This window comes from Mesoplodon densirostris, chromosome 16 (genome assembly GCF_025265405.1).
Source record: "Mesoplodon densirostris isolate mMesDen1 chromosome 16, mMesDen1 primary haplotype, whole genome shotgun sequence".
Lineage (NCBI taxonomy): Eukaryota > Metazoa > Chordata > Mammalia > Artiodactyla > Ziphiidae > Mesoplodon > Mesoplodon densirostris.
In genome coordinates, this window is record NC_082676.1 from 88,229,479 (window position 1) to 88,245,525 (window position 16,047).

Below are 16,047 nucleotides of genomic sequence, written 5' to 3' on the forward strand. Positions count from 1 at the left end.
ACCAGCGGTGGTGACATCGACCCAGCTGTGTATGGCATCACTGGTCCACACAGTTTCCTGTCCCTGCTCCGTGAGGGGGAGGCCTGCCGTCCTCATGTAAGGCCACTGGCCGCTGGTGGTCTAGTCAGCTTCCCTGACGGACCCTGTGCTCGCTGCCCCCCATCACGGAGGGAGAGGGCTGGGGGGATCGTGTCGTTCAGGGTGGAGCCACTTGGATCAGCTGCAAACAACCGCTGTGCCATCAATGCAGACATTTACTTGTTAACACAGCCTGGCCCAGACACAGGGCGAGGCCAGGCTTGCTCGAGGGTCCCTGGCTCCCCTCCTTGAAGCAGTGAGTGAGCTGGATGTGTTGGAAGCATTTCCCTTCCACTCAGGCGACGCAGGGGGCAGGGGCACCGGAGAGATGGAGGGGGGGCTTGTCTGCAGGCTGGGCCACGGGTGGGGGACCTGGCCCTGCACTACTCCTTGAGGAAGGTGGGGAGGGAGTTCTTAGGGAGAGCCTGCTTGTAGCCCCCGAATGGCAGGGCCTCTGAAGTAGCTACCCAAGTGGCCTGGAAGGGTCTGCAGGGGACAGGCTGGTGGGAGCTGCCACCGCGGTGGTGTGAGGATGGGGCTCGTCCAGCCACAGCTGAGAGAGGCGGAGGAACCAAGTTTCTGGTGGGCTTGGTGCACCCAGCCGACCGCCAGGCCCTGAACCTGGAGAGGTCCTTGTCTTGCAAGACGTGGTCCAGGGGGCTCCCTGCCAGGATGAGGCTATGTGTGTGGAGGGGGGGCTCGGGGTTAGAAGGCCATCCTCGGAGAGGGTCTCCCGCTCCCACAGAACCGTGCAGGGGGAAGGTCCCTGCAGAGATCCCTGGAGCACCCCAGGAGAGTCCGAGAACAAAAGCCAGCCCTGGAGCATATGCCCCCACCCAAGTCCGTCAAGTGAAACCTGGCCCTAATTTTTTGTCATCCTCTTCACCAGGCCACCCTGAGGAGCCAGGAGTAACTGGGGAGGGGGAGGAGGGGCAGCAAGCGGGGAGAGGAGGTCTGAGCAATCGGGCAGGCGGAGTGGAGAAACAGCCAACGGCTTAAATTAGTTGTGGAATAACGTTTTGATTCAGTTGAGACTGGACTTCAGTTCCCGAAAATGACTCTTGCAATAAGCGTGATGGGACAGGTGTGACTGTACCTGAGGTGGGGATGGGCCAGGAGGCACGCCGAGGGCAGGGATGAAGCGGCAGGAAGGAGCTCCTAGTCTGACCACCTGAGCACATCCTCTTCCTTTCTCTTCAAGCCGTCAGGAAGAAGCTGGGTCAGCCTCAGCCCTGCTGGGGTGCGTGCGGGTCAGCCGGCCACCCTGCAATGTGTCTTTGTGGACGGGGCAGTATGGGTGGGAGAGCAGAGGTCTTCCCCTTTAAAGGCCTGAGATCCCTACCCCATCTCCTGGTATTCAGACCGCTCCAGGTAAAGCGTTGGGGCCCCCCAACCGCCCGAGATGACGTTTCCACCACCACCCTGGCAGAATGGGAGCAAAACATGACTTTAGGCAACAGGAAAATAAGGGTGATTCCCTTTCCTGCAGGCCTGGGCTGGTGGATTAGGGGCTGTGCTGGCCTCTGACCTCCTGGAAGCCCATGGGTGGTGGGAAGAATTTAGGATGACCCTGTGATTTCCCCCTGGGGCATCTGGGTGAAGCTGGTGCCCTTAACCAAGAAAAGGAGTAGCCTAGACCTGCCTGGCCACCAATGCAGGTCCTGTGACATGTAGATGTGACACCCCAGGTGTGAAGGTGGGGGAAGCCATCACCCCCAAGGCAGCAGGTGGCTGCCACCAGCCAGGGCGGACAATCTGGGCAATCGCGGGGTCTCCAGTGGAGGGGGTGGAGGTGTGAGGAGGGAGCCTGGGGGGCGGTAGTAGTGGTCCTGGCCCAGCTGAACAGTTTCACATGGATCTGTGGGTCTGTCTGTGCAGCGTGAGGCCTGTCAGCCTGAATGCCGTGGGGGCGGGGGAGGGGCTGGGGGGTGGCGGAAGGGAAGAGGAGGAGAAAGAGAGGGAGGAGGGGGAAAGAGGGAGGGGGAAAGAAGGAGGGGGACGGGGTAGGCTGCCGGTGAGAGGAAATCTAGTGGGGAGGGGAGAGGTGGGTCCTGGGGATGTGGGAGATAGACGGGGTGGGGGGCGGGAGTGAGATGGGGCGGGGAGGGGGCAAGCGGGGAGTCGGGGGAGGCCGGGAGCGCGGTCGGCGGGAAGGGGGCGGCGGGGCTGGTGGTGGACCGGCGCGGCGCGGGGGCGGGCGGAGGGCGGCGCAGCTGCAGTGCGGGACCCGCTCGCCCGCCGTCCCCGCGCCCGCGCGTCCCCGCGCAGCCGCCTCCGGCCTCCGGTGCCGCGCATCCAGGTACGCGGGGCTGGGGAGGGGTCTGTTCCGGAAACCCCCGCCGGCCGGGAGGCCCCAGGAAGTTTCGGGGAGCCACCGCCCCCTTGGCCGGTCCGGGGCCGAAAGCCGTGATCGGGGGGCTGGGGGGGCCGGGGTCGCCGACCTGCGTGCGCGGCGCTGGCGGGCTGGCCGGGTTCCGGGCCGTCACTGTGACCTGGCCGAGCGCGGGCCGAACGCGCGGCCCTGCCATTGTTCGCCGGGTTCATCTTCCCAGGAGGCCCGTCCGTTTGTTTTCGTTTCCCTTTCTTTTCCTGTAAGAGCTCCTCCCGTCCCCCCGCCATCTCCTCGGGAGCTCGCGGAGGGCGCTCCAGGCACACACTGTCCTCCAAAGGGGGAGGGATGGACGCAAGTGAGACCCCATAACCGCCTGGGCTGCACACGCAGGGCCCCGCTTCTCCGTCGTCAGGTTTCTCAGCCGCGCCCGCCCGGAACCTGCCGGACCCCCCCCCCCCCCATACCCGCGAGCATCTGTTTAGAGTTGAGCTTTGCCCCCCAGGGTGAGGGGGCTTTGACAGCAGCAGAATAAAACGCCTGGCGTGTCACCAGGTTACGTTGGTCACCAGATAAACCTTACGGTGCGTGTAAGACGCGTGTTCACAGGCCGCGGGAGTCCTGCCCCTCCGAGGCCGGCAGGACTCGCGTTTTCCTCCGCAGGAAGCGGGCAGCGGGTCGCCATGGCCTCGCCATCGGCTCAGCAGTTTGAGGAGGACGACGGCCTGAGGAGCTGCGAGCTCTACGTGCAGAAGCACAGCGTCCAGCAGGTGCTCAAGGACTGCATCGTGCAGCTCTGCATCTCCAAGCCCGAGCGCCCCATGAGGTTCCTCCGGGAGCACTTCGAGAAGCTGGAGAAGGTCAGTGGCTCCGGCACCTGGTCCTCCCCCCGCCCACCCCCCAGCCGGTGCAGGTGTATGTGTGTGTGGCTCCGAAGCCCCGTCGGGCCTCCCCTCCGCTACCTGCGTGCTCAGGAGGGGGCGGGGCGCCCGCGGGACGGCCTCCTGCGGCTCTTTGCGGGGAGGTGGGCAGGGAGGCCACGGTGGCTTCATTCCCGCCACAGAAATCCTCTCTTCTTCCAGTGGCACAGGGTCTCAGGAGGCCTCCTGGAAGGCGGTGCGGACGTTTGGGAACTGCTGGCTGTGACTGTAGCTTGTGGGGTCGCTGGCGGTCCCCAGTCGGGGGACTGGTTAGAGATGCCATTGGCACTGGGGTAAAAGGAAACAGTCCTGATAGAGAATGTGGCGGGGCCGTTGGAGGTCAGATTCCCTTGATCTGCGTCTCTGAGCCTCAGCAGACGCTGGCCTGCCCCTCAGACATGTGGGGGGAGCACGTGCCACACCCGCCCCCTCTCTCCTGAGGAGGGAGACGCCCAGCTCACTCCTGTGTGGATGACAGCTCTCACCCCCTTCCTGGTTCATCCTTGGGGCTCGGGGCTAGGAAGCAGCAGGCTGGGGCAGGAGCGGCTTGTGGTCCCGTCCAGCTTTCCCTCCCCTGCCTCACGCTTCCTGCCTTCCTCCTTGGCCTGGCCACCCAGATTTCTCTCTGGGGTGACCTCAGGTTCCTCCTCATGGTCTTTGTATCACGACCTACCTGTCCCTGGGGACTGAACGGGACCCCAGCTGGGGACCAGGTCTGTTTTAAGCACCTCTGCGTCCCCGAGCTCAGCGGTGTTTTACTTCTGATGGGCACTCCTGTGGACAGAGGTAGCCTTAACGCAAAGAAATGGATTTATTTCTTCCCTTTAAAACAGTCTGTTAAAACACATTTTAAAGTAATACATGCCTTTTAAAGAAAAATTGGAAAGTTCAAAAGTGGAAAGAAGAAGTAGAAATCACCTGGAGTCCTTTCCAGCTGTTCCCCCCCAACCGTGCATTGTGGTTTTGAAACATAGTTGGAATCATGTTACGGATGCAATTTTATATTTTATGTTGTTCATGTGTTATACATTCTTCATGGTCCTCAGTGTAAATGATTGTGTAGTGTGTTGAGAAGATCCAGAAAAGTTTTCTCAATGTTTTCCTCATGATTAGACAGTTGAGTTGTTTCCAGTGTTTTAATATTAAAAATAACACCACCCATTTTTTAATTGGGTTGTTGGTTTTTTTGATATTGAGCTCCATGAGCTGTTTGTATGTTTTGGAGATTAATCCTTTGTCTATTGTTTCATTTGCAAATACTTTCTCCCATTCTGAGGGTTGTCTTTTTATCTTGTTTACGGTTTCCTTTGCTGCACAAAAGATTTTAAGTTTAATTAGGTCCCATTTGTTTATTTATTTATTTATTTTATTTTCGTTACTCTAGGAGGTGGGTCAGAAAAGATCTTGCCGTGGTTTTATGTCAAAGAGTGTTTTTCTCTAAGAGTTTGATAGTTTCTGGTCTTACATTTAGGCCTTTAATCCATTTTGAGTTTATTTTTGTGTATGGTGTTAGGGAGTGTTCTAATTTCATTCTTTTACATGTAGCTGTCCAGTTTTCCCAGCACCATTTATTGAAGAGGCTGTCTTTTCTTCATTGTATGTTCTTGCCTCCTTTGTCGTAAATTAGGTGACCATATGTGAGTGGGTTTAACTCTGGGCTTTCTATCCTGTACCACTGATGTATATTTCTGTTTTTGTGCCAGTACCATACTGTCTTGATTACTGTAGCTTTGTAGTATAGTTTGAAGTCAGGGAGCCTGATTACTCCAGCTCCATTTTTATTTCTCAAGATTGCTTTGGCTATTTGGGATCTTTTGTGTTTCCATACAATTTTTTGTCCTAATTCTGTGAAGAATGCCATTGGTAGCTTAACAGGGATTGCATTGAATCTGTAGATTGCTTTAGGTAGTATAGTGATTTTCACAATATTCTTCCAATCCAAGAACGTGGTATATTTCTCCATCTGTTTAAATAGACATTTCACCAAAGAAGACATACAGATGGCCAAGAGACACATGAAAAGATGCTCAACATCACTAACTAGTAGAGAAATGCAAATCAAAACTGCAATGAGGTATCACCTCACACTGGTCAGAATGGCCGTTATCAAAAAATCTAGAAACAATAAATGCTGGAGAGGGTGTGGTGAAAAGGGAATCCTCCTGCACTGTTGGTGGGAATGTAAATTGGTACAGCCACTATGGAGAACAGTACGGAGGTTCCTTAAAAAACTAAAAATAGGGCCTCCCTGGTGGCGCAGTGGTTGAGAGTCCGCCTGCCGATGCAGGGGATACGGGTTCGTGCCCCGATCTGGGAGGATCCCATATGCCGCGGAGCGGCTGGGCCCGTGAGCCATGGCCGCTGGGCCTGCGCGTCCGGAGCCTGTGCTCCGCAACGGGAGAGGCCACGACAGTGAGAGGCCCGCATACCGCAAAAAGAAAAAAAAAAAAAAACTAAAAATAGACGTACCATATGACCCAGCAATCCAACTACTGGGCATATACCCTGAGAAAACCATAATTCAAAAAGAGACATGTACCACAATGTTCATTGCAGCACTATTTACAATAGCCAGGACATGGAAGCAACCTAAATGTCCATTGACAGATGAATGGGTAAAGTAGATGTGACACATATATGCAATGGAATATTACTCAGCCATGAAAAGAAACGAAATTGAGTTATTTGTAGTGAGGTGGATGGACCTAGAGTCTGTCATACAGAGTGAAGTAAGTCAGAAAGAGAAAAACAAATACTGTATGCTAACACATATACATGGAATCTAAATAAAATGGTACTGATGAACCTGGTGGCAGGGCAGGAATAAAGATGCAGACGTAGAGAATGGGCTTGAGGACACAGGGTAGGGGGGAAGGGGAAGCTGGGGTGAAGTGAGAGTAGCACTGACATATGTACACTACCAAATGTAAAATAGCTAGTGAGAAGCAGCCGCATAGCACAGGGAGATCAGCTCAAGCTATGTGACCATAGAGGGGTGGGATAGGGAGGGTGGGAGGGAGACACAAGAGGGAGGGGACATGGGGATATATGTATGCATATGGCTGATTCACTTTGTTGTACAACAGAAACTAACACAGCTTTGTGAAGCAATTATACTCCAATAAAGATGTATTAAAAAAATAATGCCACAGGGACATATCTGTACATAGATTTATTTTTTTTCTGTATGTAGTAGTGTTTAGTACAGCTTTTCAGAGATGGAATTACTGAAATTCCAGGTGGAATTACCAGGTCACAGAAGTCTTGTTGGTGTTGTCAAGGAGCTCTCCAAACGCAGCATTGATTCAGCCCCACCAGACACTGTGCTTGTAGCCACCCACCCTAGTCAGCTTGGCTGTTGTTTTCTTTTTTCTTTTTTCTTTTTTTTTTTTGCGGTACGCGGGCTTCTCACTGTTGTGGCCTCTCCCGCTGCGGAGCACAGGCTCCGGACGTGCAGGCTCAGCGGCCATGGTTCACGGGCCCAACCGCTCCACGGCATGTGGGATCTTCCCAGAGCGGGGCACGTACCCGTGTCCCTTGTATCGGCAGGCGGACTCTCAACCACTGCGCCACCAGGGAAGCCCCGGCTGTTTTAATTTAAAAGCCTGTTTTTCAGGGACTCCCCTGGCGGTCCAGTGGTTAAGACTCCACCCTTCCAACGCAGAGGGCGTGGGTTCGATCCCTGGTTGGGGAACTAAGATCTCACATGCTGCGCAGCCAATAAATAAATAAATAAATAAATGAACCTTAAAAAAATAAATAAAAACCTGTTTTTTAGTTGATAGGTGAACATGGCCACGTGGCTTTAATCTTTGGTTACTTTCGAGGTCGCCGTGTAGGGGAGGAGTCCAGTCGCTGGCCTGTGTACGGAGGACAGGGGACTGGAGGGGGGGTGCTTGTTTCCTGCACCTTTGAAGAGGGAGGGTCAGGTGGGTGACGGTACATCCTCATGTAACTCTACTTGTTCACAGATGACCCCAGCCAGGTGACGTGTCTCACAGGACGGGACTTCTCAGCCGGACCAAGGCAGGGAGCCCATTAGGAGGCCAGAGGCAGGGTCCAGGCCAGACCTGAGCTGAGGCTGCAGAGCGAAACTAGAGCAGAGGGTCTCAGCGGGGGACCTCTTGCCCCCAGGGGACATTTCAGTGGCCAAGATGCTTTTGGTTGTTAGACTTGGCAGGGGTGAGGATGCTCCTGTCCCCTGGGGGTGGAGTGAGAGGGCCAGGTGGGCCGTTTTCTTTGGGGGGCCTTTCCGGTCTTGCTGGTGGATTGGGGGTGGGGTGAGGAAAGAGACATGGGCCGTGACTCCTCGGGTTTGGTCCGAGGCCTGAAGTCCTGAGCCAAGAAGGGGCCAGTGGGAAGAGACAGAGACACGGTTGGACAGGAAAAATTAAGAGTAAGGCTTCGGATGTGTTTAAATCGTCACAGGGGCTATGAGTTTGGAGCTTGGGGGAGAGGCTGGGGCGAGCGCAGAGGCTGAGGAAGATTCATTGATCGTTCTTGCCTGGAGAGGCAATTTATTACCTGCCTTTGACAGGTGAGGACCGAGGTCTGGAAGAGGTAGGTGACTTGGAAGGCCTAGGCTCCAGGCTTCGGGGCTGATTTGGTGGATTCTCTGAAATCGTGTGCAAGCTTTTATAGGCAGGTGCATTTTTCTGGGGAGAACGTCTCCAATGTTTGCAGTGGGTGTTCACATGGACCTGGGATCCCCAAATGTAAAGTGCCTTAAGGAGTCCTGAAACCCCACGGGGGGGTCTCATTTCCCGCTGCGTCTGCTGAGCGGGGTGACCAGGGAGCTGCTTCGGCCTGGGAGCAGGAAAGGCTCTGGCTTTGGGGCCGGGGTGTGCTGGGTCCCGGGCCCCTCTCTCTGCAGGAGGCTGGCCAGGCTGGAAGCCTGGGGAGGAGCAGTTTTCTCCACTTGTGTCGAGAGCAGGAAGCGTGTGTGTGAGACCTTGATAAGCACAGAGGCTGCAGCTGCCGGCACAGGTTGGTGGGGATGGCCCAGCTCTCGGGGTGCTGCCTTGGCTGGGGTGTGGCACCCAGTACCCAGGCCTCGGTGAGTGAGCCGGTGAGGAGGTGGCCTTATTCCAGGGTGGAGGCTTGAGGGGGGAAGATAGTCCATACCCGCTGGCCAAACACAGCCTTGGAGCTTCTCCAAGATTCAGTCTTGTGGCGGATCGTGTGATGATAAAGTCATCAATCCCTTTAATAATGGATTTTAAATTGTACAGGAAAGATTACTATAAAAATGCACCCACGACCCTGCACCTGTGTACCCACCCTACATTTTTCCGAGGACTTTTCTTGCTCCGCAGGACATGCTTACGTAAGGATGTGGATAATTGTATATATGTGCATTTTTTGTTTGCTTTTTTCTTCTTAATAGCATTTTTTATTGTGGTAAATAGAATTTACCATTTTGGCCTTTTTTTAGTGTGCATTTCAGTGGCATTAAGTGCACCCACGTTGCCTTGCATCTGTATTAGTAGCATTTCTGTGGCCTCTTGTGGCTGTAAAGTTTTCCATGACATGGATGCGTCATCGTTCCATCGTTTTGTGTTTGATGGCTTTCAGTTTTTTTGTTTTTTCCGCTCCAGAAAACACCTTTATGCCAAGGAAATGATTTAACAGAAACACTGGGTACCTATGCAGGTATTTCTGGAAGGGCCCTGGGGGCTGCGTGTCTGTGTGTTGGCGGCTCTTGAATCTTGTCGCCCATCTGCTCCCCAAGGACCGGGTGAGCTCGTGGCCTTGCGGCCCTGAGCCCCCCGCCCTTTTCCGAGCCCTCACCGACGCCACTTGCTCTCTTTTGTGTCCGTAGATGCCTCATCCAGCAGGCTTTCCTTCCTGGTGCAGTGGTGGCTTCCCTCTGGTCCGTTGCTCAGACAGCCGGTGACCCAGGCTCACTCTGTGCCTTTAATGAAACGAGCAAGTTACGCTGTGTTTCCCTTGGGGAGAACCCGGCCCGCGGCTTCCATGGAAGTGAATTCTGTCAGGGCCCACGTGGCCCTTCCTGTGGCTGTGGTCTACACTGGGCATCAGATACATCCGGTGACTGTGGAGGATCAGCCTGTGTTTCCTGGTGACCAGCACTGCATGTGTCGTTCTGGTGGCAGACAGAAGCGTCCATTGGCAGGACTGGCATTGAAATCCCGAGGGTCTTGGAGGGGCGGTCCATCCCCCCGGCACGTTGATTGCCCAAGTCTTCCGGTGCTGGGGGGCCACCGGGGAAGCCAGGGTGGAGGGGGTGAGTCCGCGTTCAGCCCAGGGGCCGACAGAAGGCCGTGCCCTGCGGGTGGCAAGGGTCATCGTGGGGCCGTTTTCGGGGAGCACGCTCTCTGGACGAAGGCTTGTCCTCGGGGCGATGGGCTTGGTGGCTAACGCGGCGGGGGCAGCTCGGGCCACCCTGGAGCCGTGGAAGGCTGCAGCTGCGGAGACGGTCGCTGGAGCGTTGGGTGGGCCGGAGGCTGGGGCGGGAGGCCGTCTGGAGGTGGCGGGGCGCAGGGACAGTGGTCCAGGCTGTAGTCTGGGTGCGTTCTGGTGGCTGCCCGTTCTGCAGCGTGGAGAGGCCCCGGGGAGGCTGTGCGAGCGAGGGGACGAGAGGCGTGTGCGAAGTCTCTGTGCCTCCCTGTGATGTTTGCTGCGAACCTGTAACTACTTAGGGAAACCAGGTCTTTAAAATTAAAAAGGAGAAGAAAGCGGGTGCCCCCAAACCTTTGGCCCCGATGGTTTCTTCCCTGGTCGTTGCCATGTCTGCTTCACTGAGCGGGGGGCGGGTGTCGGGGAGGCCGAGTGGGTGGGGCGCTGGGAAGGTGGAATGAGGAGGGTTTGCAGAGCAGCTGGGGTGCGGGGGCTGGGGTCCCCAGGGTTCTGAGTGCGGGTGGGAGGGTCCTGGGCGCTCTTAGACCGGGCAGCCGGTGCCAAGGTCTGCTGGAGGGCGGTGGAGGCAGCGAGCTTTGCGGGAGGCTGAGGCTGGGGGTGCAGGGGTGGCTGGAGACACTGGTGGCCGGGGTCCTCCCCAGGCCCAGACGGGCCTCAGAGCACCAAGCAGCGCTTCGAGAGAAGGACAGCCAACACTGATACGCTACTATTGACTAAAGTCCACGGCGCCCCTGAGGGTTCGCTCCTGGTGTACAGTCTGTGGGTTTGGACAAACCTATGACATGTTTCCGTCATCATAGCGTCATGCAGAGTAGCCACTGCCCTAAAAATCCCCTTTGCTCCACCTGTCCGCCCCTCCCCCCACAGCCCCCGGCAACCCCTGATCCTTTCACTGTCTCCATAGTTTCTCCTTTTCCAGCTACAGCGTCAGACTGGCTTCTTTCACTTAGTGATACATACTTAAGCTTCCTCCAAGTCTTCTCATGACTTAATATCAGCTCATTTATTTATTTTTTTTTATTTTTTATTTTTTTGCGGTACGCGGGCCTCTCGCTCTTGTGGCCTCTCCCATTGCGGAGCACAGGCTCCGGACGCTCAGGCCCAGCGGGCATGGCTCACGGGCCCAGCCACTCCGCGGCATGTGGGATCCTCCCGGACCAGGGCACGAACCCGTGTCCCCTGCATCGGCAGGCAGACTCTCAACCACTGCGCCACCAGGGAAGCTCCTAGCTCATTTATTTTTATTGCTGAATAATATTCCACTGTCTGGATGGACCCCAGTTTACTTATCGATCACCTGCTGAGCGACATCTTGGTTGTTTCCAAGCTTTAGCAATTGTGAATAAAGCTGCTGTACAGGTCCGTGTGTAGGTTTTTATGTGATGTAAGTTTTAACTCATTTTGATAAATACCAGGAGTGCAATTGCTGGGTTGCATGAAGACAGACACCAGATTGTCTTCCAGAGTGGCTGCACCAGGAGTTCCCTGGTCGTCCAGAGGTCCGGACTCCACGGTGTCCCTGCCGAGGGCCCGGGTTCAGTCCTTTGTCGGGGAACTCGGATCCCACGAGCCGTGTGGCGTGGCAAAAAAGCAAGACAAAATAAGACAAAAGCACACAAACAAAAAAAAACAAAGCGGCGGTGCCCTTCTGCATCCCCACCAGCCACGGATGAGGGTTCCTGCCGCTCCACAGCCTCGCCAGCCTTTGCTGTCGTCACCCTCTGCATTTTGGCTGTCCCGATAGGTGTGTAATGGTGTCTCATTGCTGTTTTAATTCACGTTTCCCTGAAGACATATGAGGTGGAGCATCTTTCCTGTGCTTCTTTGCCATCTGGGAATCTTCCTTGGTGAGGTGTCCAGATCTTTTGCCTGTTTTCCAATGGGGTTGTTTTCTTATTGTTGAGTTTTAAGAGCTTTTTGTACAGTTTGCATACAAGTCCTTTTTCAGACATATGTGTTTCGCAAATATTCTCTCCCAGTTCGTGGTTTTTCTTTCCATTCTCTTGACTATATATAATTTTTTTGGTTTTGTTTTTTGGCCGCGCCGTGCGGCTTGCAGGATCTTAGTCCCCCGACCAGGGATTAACCCAGGCCCTGGCAGTGAAAGCCCAGAGTCCCAACCACTGGACCACCAGGGAATTCCCTGACTATATATAATTTTGAATCCTGCTTTTTAGTGTTTTAAACCAAACTTTATATGATTACTAAATATATTAAAAGTATGATTTAGTGGTGCAGCATATCCTGTTACATAGATGTCTCTAACTTGATTTAAGCAATCTCTTATTGTTGCTTGTTGGATTAAAAATTTTTTTTAAGCACTGCAGGGGCCATTCTGGTACAGATATCTTTTTGACGCCTCTCATTGTTTCCTTAGGATGTATTTTAAGAAATAGAATTATGAAGCTCAGAAGCATCCACTGATAGTTGTGCCAGTTCTCCCAAAAGGTTTCATTCATTCATTCATTCATTCATTCCACCACTATTTATTGAACACTTGCTCTGTGCCGGACGCTGTTCTGGGTGCTGAGGACGTGGTGGTGAGCTCCTTGGGAAGCACAGCGTTTCCCATCCGAGCTTGTGTGACAGTGGGGCTGCGACTGGGGTGGACACGGCATCTGCCTTGTGTTGATCCGGTTACATCGGAGATCCTGGAAAGGTGTGTGTAAATCAGAGCTTCAGAATTTGAGAATGAAGTACCTAGTGCAACATGTTATTTCAGGGGATCCCAGGATGAGTTTAAGTCTTTTTCTCACTCAGAAACCGAATCCTTTGACTACAACCCAATAAAGTTACAAATTATTAATAAAAAGATAGCCAGAAAAAAAGAGAAAGAGCCAGAAGCCGCTCCATACATTTGGAAATCGATAATGAGCTTTTGCATGGTTTATCAGTTAAAGATTGTCATGATAAAAAATTAGGAAATATTTAGGTTGAGTGACAATAAAAGCATTGCATGTCAAAACATGTGGAATGCAGCAAAATTGGTACTTGCAGGAAAATTTATAACTTCATTAGAAGATAAGATGATAAATTAATGAGCTGTGTGTCTTAGTTTCCTAGGGTGCCATAACAAATTGTCAAAAAATGGTCAGCTTAAAACAGATATTTACAGTTTTGGAAGTCAGAAGCCCAAAATCAAGGCTTTGGCAGGGGTGGTTGCTTCTGGGGGCTCTGACGGGGGGCGGGGTCCGCCCCAGCCCTCCCCAGCTTCTGGGGGCTGCCCTTGACTGGCAGATGCGTCACCAGACTGCCCCTGTGTGTCTGTCCAAACTTCCTCTTTTTATAAGGACACCCATTATGGATTAGGGCCGCTCTAATCCAGGATGACCTTGTCTTAACTTGATTGTATCTGTGAAGAGTTATTTCCAAATAAAGCCACTCTCTGAGGTTCTGGGTGGACATGAAATTTTAAGGGACACTTTTGCAACCCACTGCCCAGGTGCCACCTGAGAAGCCAGGAATAGAGGAAGAAAGCAAGACAGAAACGAGGAAAAACTATAAGGGTAAAAGCAGAAGTTAATGAAGCAGAAATGGAAGAAATAGCAGACAATAAAATCAGAGTCTGACTCTGAAGAGTTGGATGAAACAAACATTGGAGAGGGCTGCCACGTCATGAAGAGACACACAAACGTAATTTGCCACAGGTTGGGGAGGAGGGGGGCGAGGGGTGAGCTCAGAACTGCCCACGTGCCCTGGTTCAGCTCTTCTCATCTGGGTGGACTCAGGAGGCATCTCCTCCAGGAAGCCCTCTTTGACTTCTCCTTGCTGAGGATGGTCTAAGAGCCTGCCACTGCTGGTGCAGCCCCTTGTACCTGGTCCTTCGGTGGTGCTCACCCGTTGTCTTGCTGTGACCGCCATCTCTGTCCTGTTTGAGCTCTAACAGTAACCTCCTTCATGAAAGAACTATGCCTTTTTCCCTGTTGCATTTTCTGTCTGAGGCCTGGTCTACAGAAGATGCTCAATAAATGATTGAAGCTCTCTGTTTCTCTTCTTGCCTTGCCGCTGGGTGGCTGGGTGCCCTGGACAAGTCCCTTACCCTAGGTATCCCCTACGAGGGACCCCTCACCCTGGGAATCCCCTACGAGGGATGGGGCAGCCGGTGTCCTCGCCCAGCCACGCCGGGAGTGGGGAGCGGAGGGGAGGGATCCCACTGTCCCAGGCATGTGTGCTGTTGTGTGGGGGGGGTCAGCTCAGTTCTGGAAAGTCTCCCTAGACCCCCCTGCGTGTTGTCTCTTCTCAGACTGGAAGGCTGCATTTCACCCCTCGCGTAGGAAAAACGTGGTCAGAAGGTGATGAAGCACACCATTCGTGGCCCAGGGAGCTCTGGGCCCCAAGGGCAGGACGGGGACGGTCCTTGGAGCTGCCTTACGCATTTTGGGGCAGATTCTGGCCGCGGAGCTTTCTGGAAACGCTGTTCCCACACTCTTGTTATGAAGATTCCCTTGGCCTGGATCGCCTGTCCTGACCCCGTGCCCTCTACCATTCGCAGCCAAGACAACTCAGCAGCGTGAAAACAGGAGACAGGAAGGGGGAGCTCTGAGAATTAGAGGTTTTCCTGGAATCTCCCGGCGGGGGAGAGGGATGCCATCCAGAAATGACGGTCTGGTGTGGTCGAGGCAGAGCCTGGGGGCGGTCATCCTACTGCGCCCTGGGGGGCCCTGGCTCCCGGCCCGCCGTGTCCTCTCAAAAGCCCCTGAAGTGGCTTCGTGTTTTGAACCACCTGTATCCTGCCTCATTTGACCCTTTGCTGCCAAAGACGGAAAATCATCTCTGTGCCAGGACAGGGCTGCTTACTGGTCCAAGAAAACAAGGCCTGGGCCACGGCTTTCTTGAAGACAAATGGCTTCTGGTGGCTGCACAGGGAGCCTGGGGTCCTCACCGTGACTGTGGACCCTGGGTCAGCCGCTGTCTGTAGGGTCTGTGGGCCATTCCCAAGGCCAGGTCGCTCCGTTATCTCGAAGTCAGTGTGTCCAGAACCCAACTCAACGTCGGCCAGATCAAAACCAAACCAGTACACAGAAAGTGGCAAGGGTGTTGGGGGATGGCTCTGCTGCTGGGAGTGGCTGGTGGAGACCGCTGGGGGGTCCTTCACTGAGCTGAGCACAAGCCCCCTGCCCCAGGGGTATCCCTGCCCCAGGGGTATTCATGCTCCAGGGGTAACCCCAAGAATTGAACACAGTACCGAGACGCAAACCTGCACACTCACGTCCACGGCAGCGCTACGCACAGCAGCCAAAGGATGGAGCCAGCCCGTGGCCACCAGCTCACTAATGGATCGTCGAGATGTGACACAGCGGAGTACGATTTAGCCACCAAAAGGAGGGACGTGCTGACACCTGCCACACACGGATGCTCCTTGAAGACGGTGTGCCGAGTGGGAGAAGTCTGACGCGGGAGGGCACACACCGTATGATTCTGTCCATGGCCATGTCCAGGATGGGCGGATCCCTGGACGCAGAAGGTGGGTTAGTGGGTGCTAGGCCTGGGTGGAGGGCATGGAGGGACTGCCAGTGGGGTACCCGGTGTTTTGGGGTGATGAAACGTTTGGATCTAGCTGTTAGAGAGGTTTGCATAACATTGTGAATGTACTAAATGCCACAGGGTTGCACACTTTAAAATGGCTGATTGTTAGTTTTTATGTTGTGCGAATTTTACCTCAACTTAAGAGAAGTCCCCTCATTTGCTGAGACAAGCGCTTCTCGGCTCCCTCGCTTCTACAGGAAGCCTGGGGTCACTTCCTCCCGACCTCACCTACATCACTGCCCACGCCTCTGCCCCGTGTCACCATCACCTCCGAGCCTGGTCACTCCCACATGGCCTGACCTTCCAGACGTCCTTTGGTGGCCTAGGGCCTCTGCTGGTTCCTCTCTCCTGGGCGCTGGCAGAGCCCCGGTGTCACTATAAACAGTTTACACTGCAGTGCAGGGGCCTTTCCCACTCATGTCTCCCAAATCCCGCTTTAAGACCCCACTGACTCATTTTTGTGTATATTATTGTTCTTTTTTTTTTTTTTTCTGGTCACACGGCTCGTGGGATCTTAGTTCCCCCGACCAGGGATTGAACGCGATCCCTCGGCAGTGAGAGTGTGGAGTCCTCATTGCTGGACCACCAGGGAATTCCCTTACTGTTCTTATTTTTAATAATTTCTAGGAGCAAAGGCCTAGAGTCTCTCACTTGAGATGCAACTGACATTTCTATTGATAGTGAAAATTTGTGGTTTACAAGAACAGTCAGTGACGTTTGTAATGATTTCCATAAAAGTGGGAGTCTTACCGACAGTCTTAACTTTGAGTAGAATTAACGTACAATGTAAATAACACATTTCCGGCGTGTCAC

The 16,047-nt window shown here is 54.0% G+C and overlaps 1 protein-coding gene across 5 annotated transcripts in view; it reads left to right on the forward strand.

Annotated features, from left to right (window-relative positions):
- The window catches only part of PRKAR1B (protein kinase cAMP-dependent type I regulatory subunit beta), a 96,814-nt gene that overhangs the window by 9,382 nt on the left and 71,385 nt on the right, over positions 1–16,047 (forward strand). For 3 of the 5 annotated variants that reach the window (XM_060077825.1, XM_060077826.1, XM_060077821.1), the window contains exons 1-2: positions 2,097–2,122; positions 3,071–3,267. In XM_060077825.1, coding sequence (XP_059933808.1) covers positions 3,091–3,267 — 177 coding nt within the window. In that variant the 5' untranslated portion in view covers positions 2,097–2,122; positions 3,071–3,090. Of the gene's footprint in view, positions 1–2,096; positions 2,123–2,311; positions 2,378–3,070; positions 3,268–16,047 lie in introns of those variants that run through there. The other 2 variants (XM_060077822.1, XM_060077824.1) reach the window with 2 other exon arrangements.